We start from the raw sequence: 24,641 nt of genomic DNA on the forward strand, positions 1-24,641 counted from the left end.
TTAATATGTGCTTCCCATGAAGTATATATGCATGTAGCTCCAAGCTACTAGGAGATAGACCGAGGCAGGGGCAGAGTCAGAACATTGAGAGCAGAAACGGACTATCAATCCGGTTCTGACAGGGTTAGGGGAGGTACCAGACATTCTGATAAATTGGGATCAAGAAGAACAAATGACAGGATGGGGGGATACACCAGACATTCTGATAAGTAGGGAAGGTCTGGGGTCATGATGTCTAAAATAGATCTATCTCCTTATCAAACATCCTGATGATTGAGAGGGAAGGATGGTGTTGCAACCTGCGGATTGGAGCAGAATAACTGAGGTAGGACAATTCAAGGAGACTGTGGCATAACAAGTAAGCTGGCAAATATGTAGTCTTCTCCTTCCACCCCCCCCCAAAAAAAAAGGAACTACAGAACAAGTATACTTTAAAACTGGTAGAGATTTTTCACCAAAGTTATATTACCAAGCTATGTTTCAAGGTCTACAGAGACTTTCTGAGAAGAGAAATATTGCTTGAGTCTAAGATATTTTTTCCTGCTGCTGAGTCAGGAAATGGGGTAGGAGGTGAGTTGACTTTTGTCCAATGTTTTACTATCCATTGAAGGAAGAGCATTTCAAAGGCAAAGGCTAGTTAGGAAAGTGAAAAATTGACTTAAAAAGATGATATCTGAGAATGAAATTTGGAATTCTGATTCGTGATTTAAAATACAACAAGAGAGGATGGAGCCAAGTTAGACAAGTCTTTGCCTGAGCTCTTCATGGCTTCCCTTGGATACAACACTAGATCAAGCTTCTGAACAGGTTTTAGAGTGACAGAACTCATATATATTTGGAGTATCACAAATTTCCAGCAGAAGATATCTTGAAAGGACTTCAGGAAAGGTCTGTCACAATCGGGAGACACAGCCCAATACAGGAACAGCTCAGGAAGGCCAGAGCAGAGAGGCCCCATGCTAGAAATCTAATGGGAGGCTCTTAGACAAAATACAGTAGTATTGGTAATTCTGTTCTGGCTCAGAAGGTTGGTGGATCAGCAGACTAGCTTTGAGGCATCCAGTGCAAGTACAGAAGGCAAAAAGTGAACCTCTGAATCCCAGCATAACAGGCAGGACTTGGCCAGCCCCCCACTCCACCCCCATGGCTGGGGAAAAGCCTGAAGTACTAGGCCCCAATGCGATGTGAAGCTACTGTTGCCCTCTAGAGGAAGCTCAGGACAATCTCCCTTGTGCCCTAGGAACAAACCTCAAACTTTAAAAATGATTAAAAAAGCAAAAAGAGCTCTAATCATAGATGGCTATTGTGAAGCCAGGGAAGTACAGAACTTGAACCCTGAGGACACTAAAGGCAAAAATGTCTCTAGATGAAGCTTAAAAGAGGCACATGGAGTGGTCTTCAATTCAAAATTATTAGAAGAATTCAAAAAGAATATTAAAAGAGAGAAGAAAAATGAGGAAAGAAATGAGAGTTTCACAGGAGAGTTTGGAAAAAGAAACACAGGAAGAAACAACTCCTTAAAAAACATATTTAGTGAAGTGGAAAAAATGTACTGAAGAAAACTACTTCTTAAAGAATAGATTTAGTGAAATAGAAAAACAAATCCAATGAACAAAACAATTCCTTTAAAAGTACAATTGGCTAAATGGAAAATGAGGTAAAAAAAAGCTAACTGAACAAAATAATTCACTAAAAACTAGAATTGGACAAATGGAAGTAAATGACTCAATAAGACATTAAGAATCAGTCAAATAAAAAAATGAAAAAATAGAAGAAAATGTAAAATACCTTATTGGAAAACCAACAGATTTGGAAACTAGATCCAAGAGAGACAATCTAAAAATTATTGAACTACTTGAAAACTATAATGTAAAAAAAAAAAAAAAAAAAAAAAGAGCCTGGGCAACATCTTTCAAGAAATCATCAAGGAAAACTGACATTCAAAGAATCCACTGATAACTCTCTGAAAGAGAGTCCAAAAAGGAAAACTTTAAAGAATGTTGTAGCTAAATTCCAAAACTATCAGATCAAGGAGAAAGTACTGCAAGCAGTCAGAATGAAATAATTCAGATATTAAGCAGCCATAATTAAGATTATCTAGGACCAAGCAGCTTTCACCTTAAAATACTGAAGAGCCTGTAATATGATATTCCAAAGGGCAAAAAAGCTTGGACTGCAGCCAAGATTCAACTAAACAGCAAAATTAAGCATTATCTTCCGGGAGAAAAGATGGACATTCAATGACATAGAGGATTTTCAACTATTTTTGATGAAAAGAACAAAGCTAAATAGAAATTTTTACCTCTATAGAACTCAAGAAGTATAAGAAGGTAAAAAGGGAAGAAGAAAAAATTTGTTTTTTAAAGATTAAACTGTTTACATCTCTATATGGGAAGATGATATCTTGAAGTCTTGAGAATTGTATCTTTATTAGAGGTATACTTAGAGGGTATAGGTATAAGTTGACTTTAATGTGAGGATATAAAAAAGAAACTAGGGGTGGAAAAGGGACTGTATTGGAAGAAGAGGAAAGGGAAGGTAAATGAGATAAATTACATCATATGAAGAGGCAAAAAAAGACCTATTATAGTTGAGGAAAAGAAGGGAGGGGGATGAATATTGTTTGAACCTTAATCTCATCAGATTTGGCTTAAAGAGAGAAGATCATACTTATTTTACACAAAACCTTATCTCACCCTATAGTAAAGTAGAAGAGGAAAAGGGAAAGGAAAGAGGAAGGCTAATGGGGGGAGAGGGGAAGGGGCAGAATAGAAAGGGGAAGAGATAAAAAAGGGAGAGGGAGTGAAAGGGGGGAAGACAGTGAGAGAGAAATAATGGTCAGAAGCAAATCACTTCTGGGGAGAAAAAGTGGAAAGGAGAGAGAAAAATATAATAATTGGGGGAAAATAGGATGATAGGAAATATAGAGTTAGTAATTTTAACTGTGAATGTGAATGGGATAAATTCTCCTATAAAATAAAAGCAGATAACAGACTGAATTAAAAGCCAGAATCCTATAATATGTTGTATACAAGAAATACATTTGAAGCTGAGAGATACATACAGAGTAAAGGTAAAATACTGGAGCATAATCTATTATGTTTCAGCTGAAGTAAAAATGCAGAAGTAGCTATTCTGATCTCAAATCAAGCAAAAGGAAAAATGAATCTAATTAAAAGAGATAAAGAAAGAAACTACATCTTGCTAAAGGGTGCCATAGATAATGAAGTAATATCAATACAAAACATATATGCACTAAGTGTTACATAAATCCAACTTCTTGGAGGAGAAGTTGCAAAAAAGAAATAGAGAGCAAAAGTATACTTGTGCTCAATCTCTCTCTATCAGAACTAGATAAATTGAAGCACAAACTAAACAAGAGAGAAATAAATAGAATATTATAAAAATTAGATATGATAGACCTTTGGAGAAATTGACTGGGGATAATATACTTTTTTGTCAGTGATACATGGAATCTACACAAAAATTGACTATGTATTAGGGCATAAAACCTCACAATCAAACACAGAAAGGCAGAAATAATAAATGCATCCTTTTCAGGTCATTATGCAATAAAAATTACATGTGATAAAGGTCTAAGGGTAAGTAGATCAAAAATTAATTGGAAGTTAAATAATGCCCCCAAAATTTGTGGGTGAAATAACAAACCATAGAAACAATTGATAATTTCACCCAAGAGAATAACAATAATGATACAATCTACCAAAATTTGTGGGATGCAGCCAAAGTGGTTATTAAAGGAAATTTTATATTTCTAGATGCTTACTTGCATAAAATAGAGAAAGAGAAGATTGGTGAATTGAGGGTGCAACTAAAAAAGCTAGAAAAAAACAAATTAAAAACTTCCAATTAAACACCAAGTTTAAAATTCTGAAAATAAAAAAAAGAGATTAATAATATTGAAAGAAAAAAAACGCACAAATAAACAAATCTACAAGTTGGTTTTATGAAAAAAAAAATTAGATAAACCTTTGATTATAAAAAGGAAAGAAGAAAGTCAAATTGCCAGTATCAAAAATGAAAAAGGTGAATTTATTACCAAAAAAGAGGAAATAAAAGCAATAATTAGGAGCTACTTTACCCAAGTATATGCCAATATATTTGATAATCTAAGTGAAATGAATGAAAACTTACAAAAATATAGATTGCCCAGAATAACAGAGGAGGAAACCAATTACTTAAATAGTCCCATTTTAGAAAAAGAAATTAAACAAGCTGTTAATTAACTCCCTAAGAAAAAATCTCCAAGGCCAGATGGATTTACAATTGAATTCTACCAAACATTTAAAGAACAATTAATTCCAGTATTATACAAACTATTGGAAAAATAAGGGAAGAAGGAATTCTACCAAATTCCTTTTTTATGACACAAATATGATGTTGATATCTAAATCAGGAAAGCTAAAAACAGAGAAAGAAAATTATAGATCAATTTTCCTGCAAAATATTGATGCAAAAATCATAAATAAAATGTTATCAAAGATTACAGCAATCACCAGCATAATATACTATGACCAAGTAGGATTTATTCCAGGAATGCAGTGATGATTACAATATCAGGAAAACTACAAGCTTAATTGGTTATGTCAATAACCCAAGTAGAAATCATATGATTTTATCAATAGAAAAAGCATTTGACAAAATACAATATCCATTCCCATTAAAAAAACACTAGAGAGCATAAGAATAAATGGAGTTTTTCTTAAAATCATAAGTAGCATCATCTGTAGAAGGGATGAATAAGAAGCATTCCCAATAAGATCAGGAATGAAATACGGTTGCCCAATATCATCATTACTATTCAATATTGTATTAGAAATGTTAGCTTTAAAAATAAGCTAGAAATAACCAATCAAAAGCTATTGTCTTATGAATCTAATTACAGATACCACAAAGGAAGAAGAAAAAAAAAACTATGAATATATGGGAGATAATATCCCAGAAGAGAGGTAACAATAATATTCATAGTCTCAGATTCTGCAACAAATGCACCAACTATATTTTTTAATAAGATGACTTAGAGATCTTAATGTAAGGTGGTAGATTTGACTCACATGTATCAGTAAGATTTGTGAGTTAAAGACTGAAATATGACTCTTGAAAAAAACATTGTAATCAAAAAGAAGAGACTGGATCCAGCAAGTCACAAGTTCATATTTGTTAAGGCACTTCAGGGGGAGTAAAATGTGTTGAATATGGTCAATGTTCAGATCAGATCATCACACAAAGATTTTAATTATCATACTTAGCAAAGCTTTGAAAATCAAAAAGTCTGGACTGATTTTTAGCTCAATGCTAGAGGGACATAACTGTGTCCTATTCTGGGAAGCCACATCAAGAAGGCATATAAAAGAGGAAATACATAACCAACCACTGTAGATTGCTCTGCCTATGATACAAAGGAAAAGAAGAAAAGGGAACAAGAATTCATATATTGCTTATCATGTACTGGTCTTTCTGCAAAGATCATTTGATCTTCACATCCAGTGCTATTATTATCCCTAATTTATAGTTGAAGAAACTGAGGCAGTCAGAAATTAAGTAACCTCTCCAAGGTCGCACATCTGAGCCAGATTTACATTCAAGGATTCCTGACTCCAAACTCAGTGCTCTATCTATTATGTTACCAACTGTCTCAGACCATCAGAGAACCCTGAAGTTAGTAGAGTTTCTTCACTAAGGCTATCGTACCAACCTCTGGCTTTGAGATCTATAGAGACAGTCTGATAGTAGAGGAGATAGAGCTATTTAATGACTAGAGTTTGAGGGCTGCAAGGTCTGAGCTATAGAATTCATGGCCAATGAAAATATGAAAACTTCTGAGTCAAAAACATAGATGGTGAGCTCACAACATGAATTTGAGGTTCTCCAGACAATGGGGTAGCTATGGGTCATGTCAGAGACCCCCTAGAGGATCTTTAATGATCATTGAACTCCAGAGTTTTCTTGATATTAACCAGCAAACAACATCTACACCTACAGAATTTATAGTGGAGTCACCATTTATGGAGCAGTGAGGCAAATGATATGCTGGAGACAGCTGCTACTGATTCAAAAAAATCAATTGTTAAATTTTCAGTATAAGAATTTATATCTCAGAAATTAGAAAGAAATATAAATTAAGGATCAATTAATTGTTTTGTTGATTTCTAAACTTTAAAAAAGTGATGGAGAAATGTTAGTATGCAGACTAAATTTTTAAATTCTGCCATTGGCACATTTGGGAGAAAGGGAACCAGCTGTTAAATATTTATAGCACACTGTGAGTGAGACTATGCATTTGTAATATGAGAGGCAATGTTGCATAGCAGTAGATAAAGGTTTGGCCTGAGAATGAGGAAGGCCTGATTTAAATAGTGCCATTGAAGAGTGATCTTGACAAATTACTTAATCTTTTAGAATTCTAGGAAATTCTCTTAGGTTATAAATTGCAAAAAAGGTGCTGGCTTTACTTGGAAGTCCGCTATAGCTGTGAAGTCACAGCCCCAGCCTTATCCTTATCTGATGACTATTATATCATTAAAAAAAAAAAAAAAAACTGATTGTTCTGCTCTGTTAATGGTTTCTGAAAGGATTCCATCTCTTGGCAAAAGAAAAGCTGTAACAATGTTAAGATTTCTGTTCTCAACACAAGGGACTGGTTTTCAACTTCTTGGGAGTTTTAATGATGCATTTTTTTAAATTCCAATATTACATAGTAATATGGAAATGAGAATCTTAATGGAAAACAAGGAAAAACAAAAGTCAATTGTGATACTTACTATATACTGTATAATGACTTTTCATTTAAATCTTAGGATCCTATACCAAGTCAAAAGGCACTAAAGTCCAGATAGGCTCATTTGGGTTCATTCACTGGTTTTCACACACATATCTTTCTTTCATTTGGGAATAGGTGTATCAGTATAGATTAAGATTCCCTGGACCTATTTACATTTGCTCCTTTTCTACATCTATGCCCTTTTACTTAAGAAAATCCAGAATTTAGGATAGGGGGACATGTTGGAGAACAATTAGATGAGGACAAAGCAAGAAAATAAAATAATCTTCCTATGAGAATATATTGCAGGCTCTGTGGACAAACTGGAATTAGGTAAAGAGTTTGGAGAACAGATAATAAAGGAGTAAAGGAGTATCCCTTTCAAGCTTTGGCAATTTGCCTGAATGAAAAGAGCAAAGACAAGACAAATATCAAACTTACGTTGAAAAAGTTCAGAGAGAAGACAACAGAGAAAATAAACCTTACAGGAGAAAGATTTTCTCAATGTTTCATTTCCCAGAAGTTTAATTATATAGAACTAAAAGGGGAAAAAACAAGGGATACTGTACCCCAAAGCTGTTTCTAATTATTGAAACAATAACCATGGACATCTTATGAACTAAATTAGGATTTAGGATGATGACACTAAGTAAGAGAAAGATTGTATACTAAGAGGATTCAACCCTGAATCAGAGAGACGTATGAGAGAAAAAAGGGACTATACCTCTCTGCATTACCATGTGTTGTTTGGAAGAGTTGACTCCTGAAACAGAAGATATAATGTCATTTTGCTGCTGCATCAAAGCCTACAATTCCAAAGTTGTACATGCTTTTTATCACATCCTACATGGTTTTTAAAGTTTGTACCCACTGTCTCTAATGATACTGTATATATCTGGGGAGAGTGAATTCCAGATTTATGGTTGTAATGTTCTATAATTGCTATTCTTGTTATGCTTTTTAAGTAAATGCTTTTTTTGTTAAGTTAATTGAGACTGATTGTTAAAATAAGCATATCAATGGGGGCACAGGAACTCTAATATGTCAAGAGTACAGCCACCCATCCTAGCACTGTAAGCAGCCTCTTCTCTGAAGACTCAATCTACTAGCATAAGTACAAGGTAAAAAAGTAAATCTAGGGGGCAGCTAGATGGCACAGTGGATAAAGCTCCAGCCCTGAAATCAGGAGGAACTAAGTTCAAATCTGGCCTCAGACACTTACCACTTCCTAGCTGTGTGACCCTGGCCAAGACACTTAATCCCAATTGCCTCAGCAAAGAAAAAAAAAAAAAAAAGCTAAATCTAGATAAGAAGAAGAAGGAAGAAAAGATAGTATATACTGTAGTATCACAAGATTGCCATGTAGGTATGATGATATATGATTAGCCACTTGCTTTAAATCTTTGCCAAAAGTAGAACAGCTGATAAATTTAAAATTTGCTTTACTGATGCTTTCATCCTTCAAAACATGAAGGAATAAAAGACTAGGGGGGCAGAGCCAAGATGGTGGAGAGGACACATGCTTCATTCTGAGCTCCCTTCTACCCTCACTTACTGATTACCAAATTCAGCCTCTGAAATAGTGCTCACATCCCATGAAGAAGCAAAAAAAAACCAAAAAACCCAAAAAAACAAAAAAACCCTATTATATCTGAGGGAATTAAGAGAGGGGCAGGAACATTGTGTGAATCTTACTCTTCTAGATTTGGTTCAAAGAGAAAATATTAGACATATTTGGTTTACAGAGAAAATCCCTCACCTCCTTAAAAAGTGGAAGAGGAAAAGGGAAAAGGAAAAGAATAGGCTAAACAGAAGGGAATACAGAAAAAATAAGAGAAAGGTATAAGAAAGAGGAAGGGACTCAAAGGGGGAGGGAGAGATTCTAAAGAGGGAAAACTACATGAAGCAAGTGGTGCCCATAAGTTCAATACTGGGGAGGGAGGTAAGGAGGGAAAGAAAAAGAAAAGTATAATCTGGGGATAATAAGATGGCAGGAAAAGCAAAATTAGTAGTTTTAACTGTAAATGTGAATGGGATGAACTCTCCCATAAAGCAGAGGTGGATAGCAGACTGGATCAAAAGTCAGAATCCTACAATATGTTGTTTACAGGAAACACATTTAAAGCAGGGTGATATATACAGAGTAAAAGTAAAAGGCTGGAGCAGAATCTACTATGCTCAGGTGAAGTCAAAAAAGTAGAGGTAGCCATCCTTATCTCAGAACGAGCAAAAGCAAAAATTGATCTAATTAAAAAAGATAAGGAAGGAAACTATCTTGCTAAAGGATAGCATAGATAACGAAGCAATATCAATACCAAACATATATGCACCGAGTGGTACAGAATCTAAATTCCTAAAGGAGAAATTGAGTTGCAAGAAAAAATAGACAGCAAAACTATAATAGTGGGAGGTCTCAATCTTGCTCTGTCAGAATTGGATAAATCAAACCACAAAACAAATAAGAAAGAAGTTAAAGAGGTAATAGAATATTAGAAAAGTTAAGTATGATAGATCTTTGGAGAAAACTGAATGGATACAGAAAGGAGTATACTTTCTTCTCAGCAGTTAATAGAATCTATACAAAAATTGATCATATATTAGAACATAAAGACCTCAAAATTAACTGCAGAAAGGCAAAAATAGTGAATGCATTTTTTTCAGATCACAATGCAATAAAAATTACATTCAATAAAAAGTCAGGGGAAAATAGACCAAAAAGTAATTGGAAACCAAATAATCTCATCCTAAAGAAAAAAAATGGGTGAAACAGCAAATCATAGACACAAAATTAATAATTTTATCCAAGAGAAAGACAATAATGAGACAATATACCAAAATTGGTGGGATGCAGCCAAAGTGGTAATAAGGGGAAATTTTATATCTCTAGAGGCTTACTTGCATAAAATAGAGAAAAAGAAAATCAAAAAATTGGGCTTGCAACTAAAAAAGCTAGAAAAAGAGCAAATTAAAAAACCCCAATCAAATACTAAATTTGAAATTCTAAAAATAAAAGGAGAAATTAATAAAATTGTAACGTAAAAAAAAAACTATTGAATTAATAAATAAAACTTAGAGTTGGTTTTTATGAAAAAACAACAAAACAGATACACCTTTGGGATATTTGATTAGAAAAAGAAAAGAGGAAAATCAAATTGTTAGTCTTAAAAATGAAAAGTGAAAACTTTCCACTAACGAAGAGGAAATTATAGCACTTATTAGGAATTACTTTGCCCAACTTTATGCCAATAAATTTGATAACCTAAGTGAAATGGATGAATATCTTCAAAAAGTAAGATTTATGCCTGGAATGCAGGGCTGGTTCAATATTAGGAAAACTATTAGAAAAATTGACTATATTAATAACCAAATCAACAAAAACCATATGATCATCTCAATAGATGCAGAAAAAGCATTTGATAAAATCCAACATCCATTCCTATTAAAAACACTAGAGTGTATAGAAATAAATGGACTTTTCTTTAAAATAGTCAGTAGCATCTATCTAAAACCATCAGTAAGCATCATATGTAATGGGGATAAACTGGATCCATCCCCAATGAGTGAAACAAAGTTGCCCACTATTACCATTACCATACAATATTGAATTAGAAATGCCAGCTTTGGCAATAAGAGATGAAGAAGAGATTAAAGGAATTAGAGTAGGTAATGAGGAAACCAAATTATCACTCTTTGCAGATGATATGATGGTATACTTAGAGAACCCCAGAAAATCAACTAAAAAGCTGTTAGAAATAATCCACAACTTTAGTAGAGTTTCAGGATACAAAATCAACCCACATAAATAATCAACATTTTATACATCACTAACAAAATCCAACAGCAAGAGATATAAAGAGAAATTCCATTTAAAATAACTGTCGATAGAATAAAATATTTAGGAATCTATCTGCCAAGAGAGGATCAGGAACTATATGAGCAAAACTACATAACACTTTCCACACAAATAAAGTCAGATCTAAACAATTGGAAAAATATTAAGTGCTCCTGGATAGGTCAAACAAATATAATAAAGATGACAATACTATCTAAATTAATCTATTTATTTAGTGCTATACCGATCAGACTCCCAAGAAATTATTTTAATGACCTAGAAAAAATAAGAACAAAATTCATCTGGAAGAACAAAAAGTCAAGAATTTCAAGGAAACTAATGAAAAAAAAAAATCAAATGAAGGTGGCCTAGCTATACCAGATCTAAAACTATATTATAAAGCAGCAGTCATCAAAACCATTTCATACAAGCTAAGAAAAAGAGTAGATGATCAGGTTTGATTCACAGGACAAAATAGTTCATAACCATTGCAATCTAGTGTTTAACAAACCTAAAGACCCCAACTTTTGGGATAAGAATTCACTATTTGACAAAAATTGAGGGGAAAATTGGAAACTAGTATGGCAGAAACTAAGCATTGACTCACACTTAACACCGTATACTAAGATAAGGTCAAAATGGATTCATGATCTAGACATAAAGAATAACATTATAAATAAATTAGAAGGACATAGAATAGTTTACCTCTCAGATTTGTGGAGGAGGAAGAAATTTGTGAACAAGGAAGAATTAGAATAATTATTCTTTTTTTTTTTTTTAATTTTATTTTATTTAATAATAACTTTGTATTGACAGAATCCATGCCAGGATAATTTTTACACGACATTATGCCTTGCAATCACTTATGTTTCGTTTTTTCCCCTCCCTCCCTCCTCCCCCCCCCCCAAGATGGCAAGCAGTCCTATATATGTTAAATATGTTGCAGTATATCCTAGATACAATGCATATTTGCAGAACCGAACAGTTCTCCCGCTGCACAGGGAGAATTGGATTCAGAAGGTAAAAATAACTCGGGAAGAAAATCAAAAATGCAAATAGTTCACATTCATTTCCCAGTATTCCTTCTTTGGGTGTAGCTGTTTCTGTCGATCATTTCTCCAATGAAACTCAGTTAAGTCTCTTTGTCAGAGAAATCCACTTCCATCAGAATACATCCTCATACAATATCGTTGTCAAAGTGTATAATGATCTCCTGGTTCTGCTCATCTCACTTAGCATCAGTCCATGTAGGTCTCTCCAAGCCTCTCTGTATTCATCCTGCTGGTCATTCCTTACAGAGCAATAATATTCCATAACATTCATATACCACAATTTACCCAGCCATTCTCCAATTGATGGGCATCCATTCATTTTCCAGTTTCTAGCCACTACAAACAGGGCTGCTACAAACATTTTGGCACATACAGGTCCCCTTCCCTTTTTTAGTATCTCTTTGGGTATAAGCCCAATAGAAACACTGCTGGATCAAAGGGTATGCACAGTTTGGTAACTTTTTGGGCATAATTCCAGATCGTTCTCCAGAATGGCTGGATTCGTTCACAACTCCACCAACAATGCATCAGTGTCCCCGTTTTCCCGCATCCCCTCCAACATTCATCATTATTTTTTCCTGTCATCTTAGCCAATCTGACAGGTGTGTAGTGATATCTCAGAGTTGTCTTAATTTGCATTTCTCTGATCAATAGTGATTTGGAACACTCTTTCATGTGAGTGGTAATAGTTTCAATTTCTTCATCTGAAAATTGTCTGTTCATATCCTTTGACCATTTATCAATTGGAGAATGGCTTGATTTTTTATAAATTTGAGTCAGTTCTCTATATATTTTGGAAATGAGGCCTTTATCAGAACCTTTAATTGTAAAGATGTTTTCCCAGTTTGTTACTTCCCTACTAATCTTGTTTGCATTCGTTCTGTTTGTACAAAGGCTTTTTAATTTGATATAATCAAAATTTTCTATTTTGTGATCGGTAATGGTCTCTAGTTCATCTTTGGTCATAAATTTCTTTCTCCTCCACAAGTCTGAGAGATAAACTATCCTATGTTCCTCTAATTTATTTATAATCTCGTTCTTTATGCCTAGGTCATGGACCCATTTTGATCTTATCTTGGTATGTGGTGTTAAGTGTGGGTCCTTGCCTAATTTCTGCCATACTAAGAATTAGAATAATTATTGATCACAAAATAGATAATTTTGATTATATTAAGTTAAAAAGTTTTTGTACCAACAAAACTAATGCAGACAAGATTAGAAGAGAAGCAATAAACTGGGAAAACATTTTTACATTCAAAGGTTCTGATAAAAGCCTCATTTCCAAAATTATAGAGAATTGATTCAAATTTATAAGAAATCAAGCCATTTTCCAGTTGATAAATGGTCAAAGGATATGAACAAACAATTTTCAGATGAAGAAATTGAAACTATTTGTAGACATATGAAAAGGTGCTCCAAATCACTATTGATCAGAGAAATGCAAATTAAGACAACTACACACCTCTCAGATTGGCTAAGATGACAGAAAAAGATAATGATGAATGTTGGAGGGGATGTGGGAAAAATGGGACATTGATACATTGTTGGTGGAGTTGTGAATGGATCCAACCATTCTGGAGAACAATTTGGAACTATGCTCAAAAAGTTACCAAACTGTGCAAACCTTTGATCAAGCAATGTTACTATTGGTCTTATATCCCAAAGAGATCTTTAAAAAAGGGAAAGGGACCCACATGTGCAAAAATGTTTGTGGCAGCCCTTTTTGTAGTGGCTAGAAACTGGAAATTGAATGGGTGCCCATCAATTGGAGAATGGCTGAATAAATTGTGGTATATGAATGTTATGGAATATAAGGATCAGAGGAGGAGCCTCCCATAGTACAATCAGGAAGTACAAAAGCCTTGAAGCCTGAGGTGTGGTTTTCTGTGAACAAAGGGACTGCCTCATGAGCAGAAGCTCTGGTCCCATTGAGATTGCATCATCAATGGGAGGCATCTCCTACTCAGTTGCCTAGGGAATGGCCTCTTTGGATTAAGGATTGTTTCTATTCTATCCCTCTAGATAAGGAGGATATGAAGGGCTTTGTCTTTTCAATGCCCAGCATTAATTTAGCTTACCTTAAAAAAGATTTGAATGGACAGTTTTGCCACCAGGCATGAAGAATAGCACTACTATGAGTCAAATATATGTGGCTGCTAATCTTAAAAAGCATTTCCAAAAATTATGTTATTACCACCATTAGCTCTTCCACCCAGCATGCACTTGCCTCCCCCCTGCTTCCAGATGGGGCACCACCTCCTCTCTCTCTCGAGGGTTTAAACTTGCCACTTCAAAGTTCACCATGGATGATGATATTGCTCCTCTGGTTGCTGACAATAGCTCAGGAATGTGCAAAGCTGGCTTTTCAGGAGACAATGCCCCTCGTGCTCTGTTCCCTTCCATTGTTGGGTGCCCAGGAGATAGCCACTGCGGCATCTCTGGAAAAGAGCTCCGAGCTTCCTGAGGGTCAGGTTATCGCCACTGGCACCGGTGGTCTGCTTTGTTCACAGAAAACCACATCTGGGGATCTCAGGCTCCAAGGCCTTCCTACTTCTGATTGCATGTGGGCCGCTCCTCCCCTGACCTTTACAATGGAATATTATTTCTCTGTAAGAAATGACCAGCAGGATGATTTCAGAGAGATCTAGAAAGACATACATGAATTGATGCTAAGTGAAATGAGCAGAACCAGGAGATCATTATACACGGCAACAACAAAAGTATATGATGATCAATTCTGATGGACATGGCTCTCTTCAACAATGACATGATTCAAACCAGTTCCAATTGTTCAGTAATGAAGAGTCAGCTACACTCAGAGAGAAAACTATGGGAAATGAGTGGGGACCACAACATAGCATTTCCACTCTTTCTGTTATTGTTTGCTTACATTTTTGTTTTCCTTCTCAGGTTTTTTTTCTTTCTTTCTAGATCCAAGTTTTATTGTGCAGCAAGATAACTGTATAAATATATATACATATATTGGATTTAACATAAACTTTAACATATTTAACAGGTATTGGAGGGGAAGGAGGGGAAAATTTGGAATAGAAGGTTTTGCAAGGGTCAATGTTGAAAAATTACCCATACCCATACCAACATAAAAGGCTATAATAATAATTTTTTAAAACAAGGAAAAAATGCGTGTGTTTTATACATGAAAATGTAAACCATGTCTAAAATTGTCATTAATAAATAGATATTCAAAAGAGAGACTGGGGTACAGATGAGTATGATGTGATTCTAAAAAACAAAACTGTATAGGTAAAGGTAAACTGTAATTATCTTATATGAATGAGGTGCTAGAGCAGAGGGAAGGGGAAGAAGAAAGTGGGGAAGGCGAATAAAGTAAAAAGTACATAAAAGACAACAAAAGAAAAACTACAAGGAAACAAAGATGGACATTTTGAGTCCTTTCATATATTCTACTGTGCAAATGAAAATCTTTTCTCTTTTTCTGTTTCTGTTTTTCCTATTGTCTATTTAAATTTTAAATAAATAAATACTTTTCAAAAAAAAGTAAAAAGGGCTTTGATGAAAAGGAAAATTAAAGGAATAAAATTTTATTAGGTGCCAACCATCTGTCAGAGAGGAGGGGACCTTCCTAAAGCAATACATGTGACCACACAAAGAATTTTTTTAAAAAGTCCAATTTTAGTTTATTTCATTTTTTGAGACTGGTTCTCCTAATCTTATCCAGAAACATCAGAGCAAATTATGGGTCCAATTCAAATACTGATCCACATGAAAACTTTCACCTGTTCTTTTTTCTACCTAGGACCAGTTTGTACCTCTTTAGGCAGCCTATAAATCCTTCATTCCAGGAGGGAATCATATTAACATCAGACTTAATGTGGAACTTCTGATCTTTTAGTCTACTGCAGTGAAGAACTTTAGAGCTCAAGTGATCCTCAAGCCTCAATAGAAGAGACTTCTACTATTTGTATACTACCACCATGAAAGAAGGAAGGATGGGAATAAGGAGGGGAAAGAAAAAAGAGACAAGAAAAAGAGAGAGAAAGAGAAACAAAGAGAAAGGAAAAAAAGAGAATGTAGGATTTTCCAATATTTCCAGTAACATTATAATTATATGAGCTTTTAGCCAGTCTGGTTTGTTTATGTCCCAGAAAATGTGATCACATAAAGGAAATGCAGTTGGTCTTTTAATTATACAATTTTTATTTTCAATGCAAGCTGTATTTCTTCCTTTTTCCTGTCTCCAATTTGGCAGACGATGTACTCAAATGACGATGTGTTTCTTATGCCAACACCGCTCCCAATATATCACTATGAAATGACTATCTGAAATCCTGTAATTTGGTTTTACTTGAACAATCAGAAGACAGTCATGGTTTTAATTAGGACCTGTCAGAAAGCTAGTTCTAATGTAGAAGTTCAATGGAGGAAGGCCTAATATTCTATGAAAATTCATATTAGAAGAGGCATAATTTCAGTATCTGTCTTCTCATTTGAAAACAGACTATAAAAGCTTATCTCAGTTCTAATATGTACTACCTGAGTGACTATAGATGGGCAAACCACTCAACCTCTGTAAAGGTGTTTGGGCTAGATTAGGACTGTAACATTTCATGGACCTTTTCACAGACTAGGGAAGCCTATGACAGGTCTTTTCACATTTCTTTAAATAACTGAAAGAAAAATATTAAATTTCAGTTAGAGGTTAGTAAAAAATATGACTTTTTTTCTCATCCAAGTTCATAATCCTCAAGGAATATACCCATTGGTCTCAGGTTAGAAACCTCTGCACTAAATGATCTCTAAAGTATTTCCAGTTTTAATCCTATAGTCCTTTATGCATAATCTATTAGACAAAGTTTGAACAAAAGCTTAGAAAATAGATCTAATTACCATCCAACAAGCTACAAAGAAAGGGAGATCATCATGTCTAAAGCTTCCTGGAAACCACTTAGCAAGAAAATGTTAATACTCTACCACCCAACATGTTTCATTTCTAATTCCACAATATTTTTTATATGTTGCTTTCTCTTCATTCCCACAACCATCACACTAATTAGAGCTTTCTTTCCCTCTTACTAGGACTATTATAATAGGTCTTAATTGATCTCTCTGATTCAAATTTCTCCCTATTCCAATCCATTCACACAACTAACTAAATGATTTTCCTGAAGTGTTTGATTCTCTCCACCCCATCCCACCCCTACTGCCATCTATTGGCAAATATAAACTCAAGTTTCTCTCTATTAATATAGTAGTAGTAGTAGTAGTAGTAGTAATGGGAGTAGTAGGTAGTAACAGCAATAGTGATTGCAATTTAAGGTTGAAAAGATAGTTTTTTTTTTTAATTGTCATGAAACTCAGGAGGTTGGTGCCAGTATTATTTCCATTTTAGAGATGAGGAAACTGAGGCAGACAAAAAGTAAATGACTAGCCCAGGAGTCACAAAGCTAGAAAGTATCTGAAGTGGGATTAAATTCAAGCTGCTTAATTCCAAGTTCTATGCTTTATCTAGCTGCTTCTAAGTTTAATATAAACTCCTTTGTCTGCCATTTAAAGCTCTTCACAATCTGGACTTTTTGTTCTTTTCAATATTCTTACACATTACTCCTTTTAAAAAGAATATTTTTTTTCAACTACATGGAAAAACAATTTTAAATTTAGTTCAGTTTTCAAAAATTTTGAGTTCAAAATTCACCATTTCCCCTTTCAGCCCCACTTAAGAAGCAAACAATTTGATATAGATTATACATGTGCAGTCATGCAAAACATTTCCATTATACATAACTCCTTTTACACTTATTGTAGATTCCTTTCATTCTTGCTTGCTATTCCACTCATGCAACACTCCATCTTCCTTCTCCAGGCTTTTAGGATTATACCCCATGCTTACAATTCTCTTTTCACCCATGAATCTTAGAATCCTTCAATCCAACTAATATCTTCTCTAAGAGTCTTCTCAGTTTCACTCTTCCCTCAGCTGCTAGTTCATTCTTGTTTAAGTTTTTCTTATCTTTATCTACTTTGTATTTACTTAGCATTTATGTATTTATAGATAACGTTGTTTCTCCCATTAGAATATAAGCTTTTTCAAGACTTGGGCACTTTTCATTTTCTATGTATCCTTAACATTTAGTGCAGTGCTCAGCACATAGCAGATACTTAAATTCTTCTTGATTAATTGTTTGAAAACAAAGATCTTGCAAAGAATTGGCAATTGAAAAGATGTCCATCAATTGGGGAATGACTGAACAAGTTGTAATATATTCTTGTGATGGAGTACTATTATGCTCTAAAAAATAATAAGCAAGATAGTTGCCGAAAAACATGGGAAAAATTATTTGAATTGATACAAGTGAACTGAAAAGAGACAGAAAAACGTGGCACACAATAACAGCAATATTACAGTGATCAACTGTGAATGACTTATTTTCAGCAACATAATGATCCAAGATAATTCCAAAAGACTTAAGATGAAAAATGTTATCCACCTCCACTGAAAGAACTAATAGAGTCTAAAGGCAGATCAAAGCATAGTTTTAAATTTTTCTTTATTTTTTCTTGAGGTTTTTTTAGTCTGTGTTCTCTTGTAATATGGAAATGTGTTTTCTCTAACTGTACATGTATAATCTACATCAAAGTGCTTTTCTTCTCAATGAGAGAGGAGAGAAGATTGGAAGGGAACAATGGACCTTCTATGAATACCTATGTCACCCCTAAGGAGGAATAAGCAAAAGTAAAGTAAAACTCTCTAGAAGAGAGGACAAAGTTATGAAATGTACTCACTCCTCATTCCAGAAACATTGGAGGAGATGTGGCGTATGAGGTTATCCAGAGGTTAGACAGATATGAGTCAGCTAGGGAAATAAAAGAAAAGGGATGACTGAGCAGGGCAATTTTAAAAGTTGAATACTCCATTTACTGTTTCTTGTGCTCTATAGATATTTGAAAGTAATGGACTTGAGTTCCAATACAACACTTATAAATAGTGGATTTCTAGTTTGAACATTAGTGCTTCTGAAGCTGTAAAGAAAGCTTAGAAAAAGTACAAACTGATCCACAAAAATAATTCACTTGCCCTGCCCCCTCCAAAAAAAGTCCATCACATCCTGGGGGGAAAAAAAGCATCAGGCTACCCCTCCCTTCTATGGTGTCATCAAGTTTTATGTAATTATTGGAACAGAAACCACTGGGAGAAAGTGAATAGACTACGCCCTCACTAACAGAGATGAGTTTACTTGGGCTGGGTTCTGATTCCATTTCTACCACTTGTAGAATTGCATGATTTCAGACAAACCATTTAATTTCTCTAGAACCACTTCCCTATCTTTTATTTTATTTTTTTAAATAACTTTTTATTGACAGAATCCATGCCAGGGTAATTTTTTACAGCATTATCCCTTGCACTCATTTCTGTTCCGATTTTTCCCCTCCCTCCCTCCAACCCCTCCCCCAGATGGCAAGCAGTCCTTTACATGTTGAATAGGTTACAGTATATCCTAGATACAATATATGTGTGCAGAACTGAACAGTTTTCTTGTTGCACAGGGAGAATTGGATTTCAGAAGGTATAAATAACCCGGGAAGAAAAACAAACATGCAAGCAGTTTATATTCATTTCCCAGTGTTCTTTTTTGGATGTAGCTGCTTCTGTCCATCCTTGATCAATTGAAACTGGATTAGCTCTCTTTATCGAAGAGATCCACTTCCATCAGAATACATCCTCAAACAGTATCATTGTTGAGGTATATAATGATGTCCTGGTTCTGCTCATTTCACTTAGCATCAGTTCATGTAAGTCTCGCCAGTCCTCTCTGTATTCATCCTGCTGATCATTCCTTACAGAACAATAATATTCCATAACGTTCATATACAATTTACTCAACCATTCTCCAATTGATGGGCATCCATTCATTTTCCAGCTTCTAGCCACTACAAACAAGGCTGCCACAAACATTTTGGCACATATAAGTTCCTTTCCCTTCTTTAATATCTCTTTGGGGTATAAGCCTAGTAGAAATACTGCTGGATCAAAGGGTATGCACAGTTTGATAACTTTTTGAGCATAGTTCCAAATTGCTCTCCAGAATGGTTGGATGTGTTCACAATTCCACCAACAATGTATCAGTGTCCCTGTTTTCCCAAATCCCCTCCAATATTCCACATTATATTTCCCTCTAGCCAATCTGACAGGTGTGTAGTGGTATCTCAGAGTTGTCTTAATTTGCATTTCTCTGATTAATAATGATTTGGAGCATATTTTCATATGTCTATAAATAGTTTCAATTTCTTCATCTGAGAATGGTCTGTTCATATCCTTTGACCATTTATCAATTGGAGAATGGTTTGATTTCTTATACATTAAAGTCAATGCTCTATATGTTTTGGAAATGAGGCCTTTATCAGAACCTTTGACTGTAAAAATGTTTTCCCTGTTTATTGTTTCCCTTCTAATCTTGTCTGCATTTGTTTTGTTTGTACAAAAACTTTTCAACTTGATATAATCAAAATTTTCTATTTTGTGGTCAATAGTGATCTTCTTTGGTCATAAATTCCTCCCTCTTCCACAGGTCTGAGAGGTAAACTATCCTATGCTCTTCCAATTTATTTATAATCTCATTCTTTATGCCTAGGTCATGAACCCATTTTGACCTTATCTTGGTGTACGGTGTTAAGTGTGGGTCAATGCCTAGTTTCTGCCATACTAATTTCCAATTTTTCCATTGATCAACTAGTCTATTTCTTACCCAATACCAGATGGTTTTAGTAACTGCTGCTTTATAATATAATTTTAGATCTGGTACAGCCAAGCCACCTTCATTTGATTTTTTTTTTCATTAATTCCCTTGAAATTCTTGACCTTTTGTTTTTCCATATGAACTTTGTTGTTATTTTTTCTAGGTTATCAAAGTAGCTTTTGGGGAGTCTGATTGATATAGTGCTAAATAAATAGATTAGTTTAGGTAGTATTGTCATCTTTATTATATTTGCTTGCCCACTCCAAGAGCATTTAATATTCTTCCAGTTAGTTAGATCAGATTTAATTTGTGTGGAAAGTGTTTTGTAGTTTTGCTCATAAAGTTTCTGATTTTCCCTTGGCAGATAGATTCCTAAATATTTTATACAATCAGTAGTTACTTTAAATGGAATTTCTTTTTGTAACTCTTAACTGTTGTGTTTTGTTAGTGATATATAAGAATGCTGATGACTTATGTGGGTTTATTTTGTATTCCCTATCTTTTAAATGGCAGCTTAGCCTTCCAACTCTGACAAATTTGATGAATCTAACACTATCTCTCACACAATGAAAAAAAAGTATGTCTTTCATCCTTATTTAGAACCTAAAGAATATAGCTGAATTCAGCTGGAACTTCAAGGCAACCCTATTGATACTTATAAAACCCTAGAAAAGAAATGAGGTCTTAGAAAGAGAGGGAAAAAAGCCTGAAGGATATAGTTTAGATTGAACTAAAATATATTAAGTGCTTCAATAGAGAAGCAATATAGATAAATAGGTGGAGAACTAGCCCCTGAAGTCAGAAAAACCTGCATGTCTGGGTTTCTCTATATACTAACTGTGAAACAATGAACAAGTCATTTATCCTCTTGGTTCCCCTGGGAACTAAAACTATATGTTTAAAAAAAAAACAAATTATCTACCTACGTAAGCAAGGAAGCTCTTTGAAAGCATAAACTGTCATATTTGTTCCTAGCAACTAAAATTATCTGGGGGAGAAAAGGGTTGAAAAATGTTTTGGACCTGTGACTTGAGAAAACTACATGGCCTGAAAGTAGCATCAGCATCCAACTCTCTCCTGGCTCATTCTCTTTTTCTTAGCTGGAACTAGATCACTTACCCTTCCTGAACTCATTTTGGCAAATCATAATGGCCATCCTTTAAGGAATGGTCACATGACTACAAATATAACTCAGAGTCCTAGGGATTGCCCTGTGTGGAAAAGATATACTCCCTTTTACTCACCACTACTATTACCGAGCCTCCATTGGTAAGCTTCTTATCAATTGTCTTTTAAACATGAAATGTTTAACACCATTGTCTTTTAAACATGAGATGTTTTCTAAGCAATAAGGCAAAAACAAGAATAATCATCATTTATTCAATAGAAGGCAAAAGCAGGAATGACCAAAATATTTACTAAATAAAAGAAAAAACAATAATCAAAATATGACAGTCCAATCATAAATTTGAGTCATATTTTCCCAACAAAGCACATAGCATGCATGAAGTAGAGGGGACACACACTCTTACAGAAGCCTACCAAGGAGGGGGATACAAATAAGAAAACCCATGCACCTAGGCAATTCATAATTCTGGATGGTAAACTGTTGATATTCTTGTTTTTTTCTTTTTTGTTTTGTTTTGGTTTTTTTCCAAGAAAAATCTGCATCATATATCATCTGCTAAGCAAAACCATTTTTCTATTATCTATTCCTTTTCTGGTCCTCATAATTCCGCTGTAGTAAGCTGATTTGATCTTAGCCTCCGGGAATTATAACACGCTTTTTTAGTACACAACTGTCCTGAGCAGGATATGGAAATTTCATATACTTTCAGTAACAAGCAATTCGCTTCCAAACTTCTCAGATCTCAAATCTCTGGGATTATTTCAGACTAATGTAATAATAGAGCCTTGAAGCCTTTCTCCAGACAGATTTTCAAATAAGAGGGGTTATCTGCCTTATTTGATGAGTCCTCAATAAAAGAATACTTCTCATGGAAAAGCAGGTTCAAGTTTCTTATTCTCAAACCAGAAAGAGCAATAAATGAAATAATAATTGTAAAGCACTTAGCTCAGTGCCTGGCACATATATAAATGTTAGTTGTTATTATTATTACCTAGGAATTAATAACAAGAATAATTGGAAATTTTGGATGGAAAACGCCATTCACCAGAGAGAAAGCCACCAGAGCCCTGACTCCTTCACTAGAAAGTCATCAGAGAATCCGTCAGGATCTCCTTGCAGCAAAGCAGATGAGCCGGCAGGACGACCGCTACCGCCTGGTCTCCAAACACCGGGCCCCATGTGTGCAGGTGGGGGCAACCCTGCTGGCCGTGGAAGCTGCCAAGAGGATTGAGCAGGACAGGCTGACTCCCGAGGCTACCAAACCAACAGCCCAAAAAGGAAGCAACATGGCAGGCGTCCTCTCCTCTTCTGTGGAAGAATTCCAGCTGTTTGACATCATTCAGGAGGACCTTGCTGAGAAAGAGACTCTCTCTATTCCTGCCTCCGGCTCCAAGAAATCTGATCCAGACGTGATACTTTGTAATTCAGTAAAGATGATTCGTGAACGGCTATCAATCTCCAAGGATGAAAAAGGAACTGAGCACCGAGAGAAGGACGATGATTATGTCTATGACATTTACTATATGGAGACACTTACCTCAGGATGGATTGAAAGCATCCTCTCTGTGCAACCATACAGTCAGGAGTGGGGGCTGGTAGCTGATTCTCATCAAGCAGAGGAGATTGACGATGATGATGAAGATGAGAACAGTGAGAATCACTGGCGTAACGAGTACCCCGATGAGGAAGAAGGAAGCAGTGACAGAGCAAGCACCAGAGGGTCTGATGAAGAATATGGCAGCTTTAGTGACGAGGAAAGTAGTGTCATCAGACCAAAGAAGTGGAACAAATATCCCTATGACGTGCTGAAAGAGTTTGAGTATGACAGCTCTCAGGACTTGGATTCAGATTGAGAAATACTCAAGCATTCACCATTTGCCTGGGACAAGACCTCTGGCAGCTCTGGCCATAGGCATCATATGCCTTTTTGCTATTGACCCTGTTCCAGTATCATAACTTACCTTGAAAGGGGAAAGGATTAAGAAAAACACACTTCTGAAATATTTGACCCTCCAGTCAAACTCTGGCCTCCAGACAATTTTGTGCTGCTGGAAAAGGAAAAACCTATAAAAAAGCATTGAGAGAAAGAACTACAGGAAATGAATATGGATCAACACATACTATTTTCATCTTTTTTTTTCTCTTTGTTCTTCTCATGGTTTTCCCCTTTTGTTCTGATTTTTCTCTACAAACATGACTCATATGGAAATACATAAAAAATGAATGTACATGCATAATCTAAAAAATAAATAATTAAAAAAAGGATAACTGACAATTGTGTTCTGGAAATGAGGCTTAATTGAAAAAAGAATCTTATGGGATAATCCCTATAAAGCAGTGACAGAAAGGACCTAAAAGTGAGATCCTAGAATGGATACCATGAAAGTTTTTATAGCATGAAGAATATAGAGAAAAGAGGAAGACCAAATAATTATGGAGATCATGAATCAAAAAAATAAGGATCTAGAGTAATCAGAAAGAGAGGATGGAAAATGTAAAGAGTGAGAAAAATCCCTTTTTGGAAAAGAGCAAAAAAAAAATTTAACTAAGGAACTAGCTGAAGGAAAGGAGAGGAAGGGAGAATACCAAACAGGAAGAAGGAATCAGAAGTGAAAGTAAAGAATCAGTGGGAAAAAATTAAAATGAAGTAAATGAAGGAATACCATAGTGTGTTTACAGCAGAAGAGGGAACTTAAAACTGAAATTTTTCTGCACAAATTAATTATTCATGGAGAAGTGGTTGAAAAGGGAAAACAAGTCTTTGTATCCAAATTTCTCTGATAAAGATTTGATATCCTAGATATATAAACAATTAATAAACATTAATAGCCACTCCCCAATAGATAGCCAAAAGATATAAACAAATAGTTCTCAAAAGAACAACTGCAAAGCATTCACAACCATGCTACAAATCACATCAAAATAGACTGAGGTTTCCCCACACACCCTGCAAATTGACTAAGATGACCCAAAAAATGGCAACTCTCAATGTTAGAGAGTTTGCAGAAAAACAGGCACACTAATACATTGTTGGTCAAGATACTACCATTTTGGAAAACAATTCGGGATTGTATAAATATATCAAGTAAAATATCCATTTCTTTTGAACCAAAGATTACATTACTGGGCTTAA

General features: G+C 34.9%; 1 protein-coding gene across 1 annotated transcript; it reads left to right on the forward strand.

Moving 5' to 3' along the window:
• Nucleotides 1–22,530: 22,530 nt before the first annotated feature.
• On the forward strand, nt 22,531–23,580 carry LOC127545380 (probable RNA polymerase II nuclear localization protein SLC7A6OS; the record flags this gene model as incomplete). Its single annotated transcript, XM_051972624.1, has 1 exon — nt 22,531–23,580. A coding segment is annotated over one exon (831 nt), but the record flags the coding sequence as incomplete, so codon positions are not given.
• Nucleotides 23,581–24,641: the final 1,061 nt, after the last annotated feature.

The sequence above is a fragment of the Antechinus flavipes genome, chromosome 1 (genome assembly GCF_016432865.1).
Source record: "Antechinus flavipes isolate AdamAnt ecotype Samford, QLD, Australia chromosome 1, AdamAnt_v2, whole genome shotgun sequence".
NCBI lineage: Eukaryota > Metazoa > Chordata > Mammalia > Dasyuromorphia > Dasyuridae > Antechinus > Antechinus flavipes.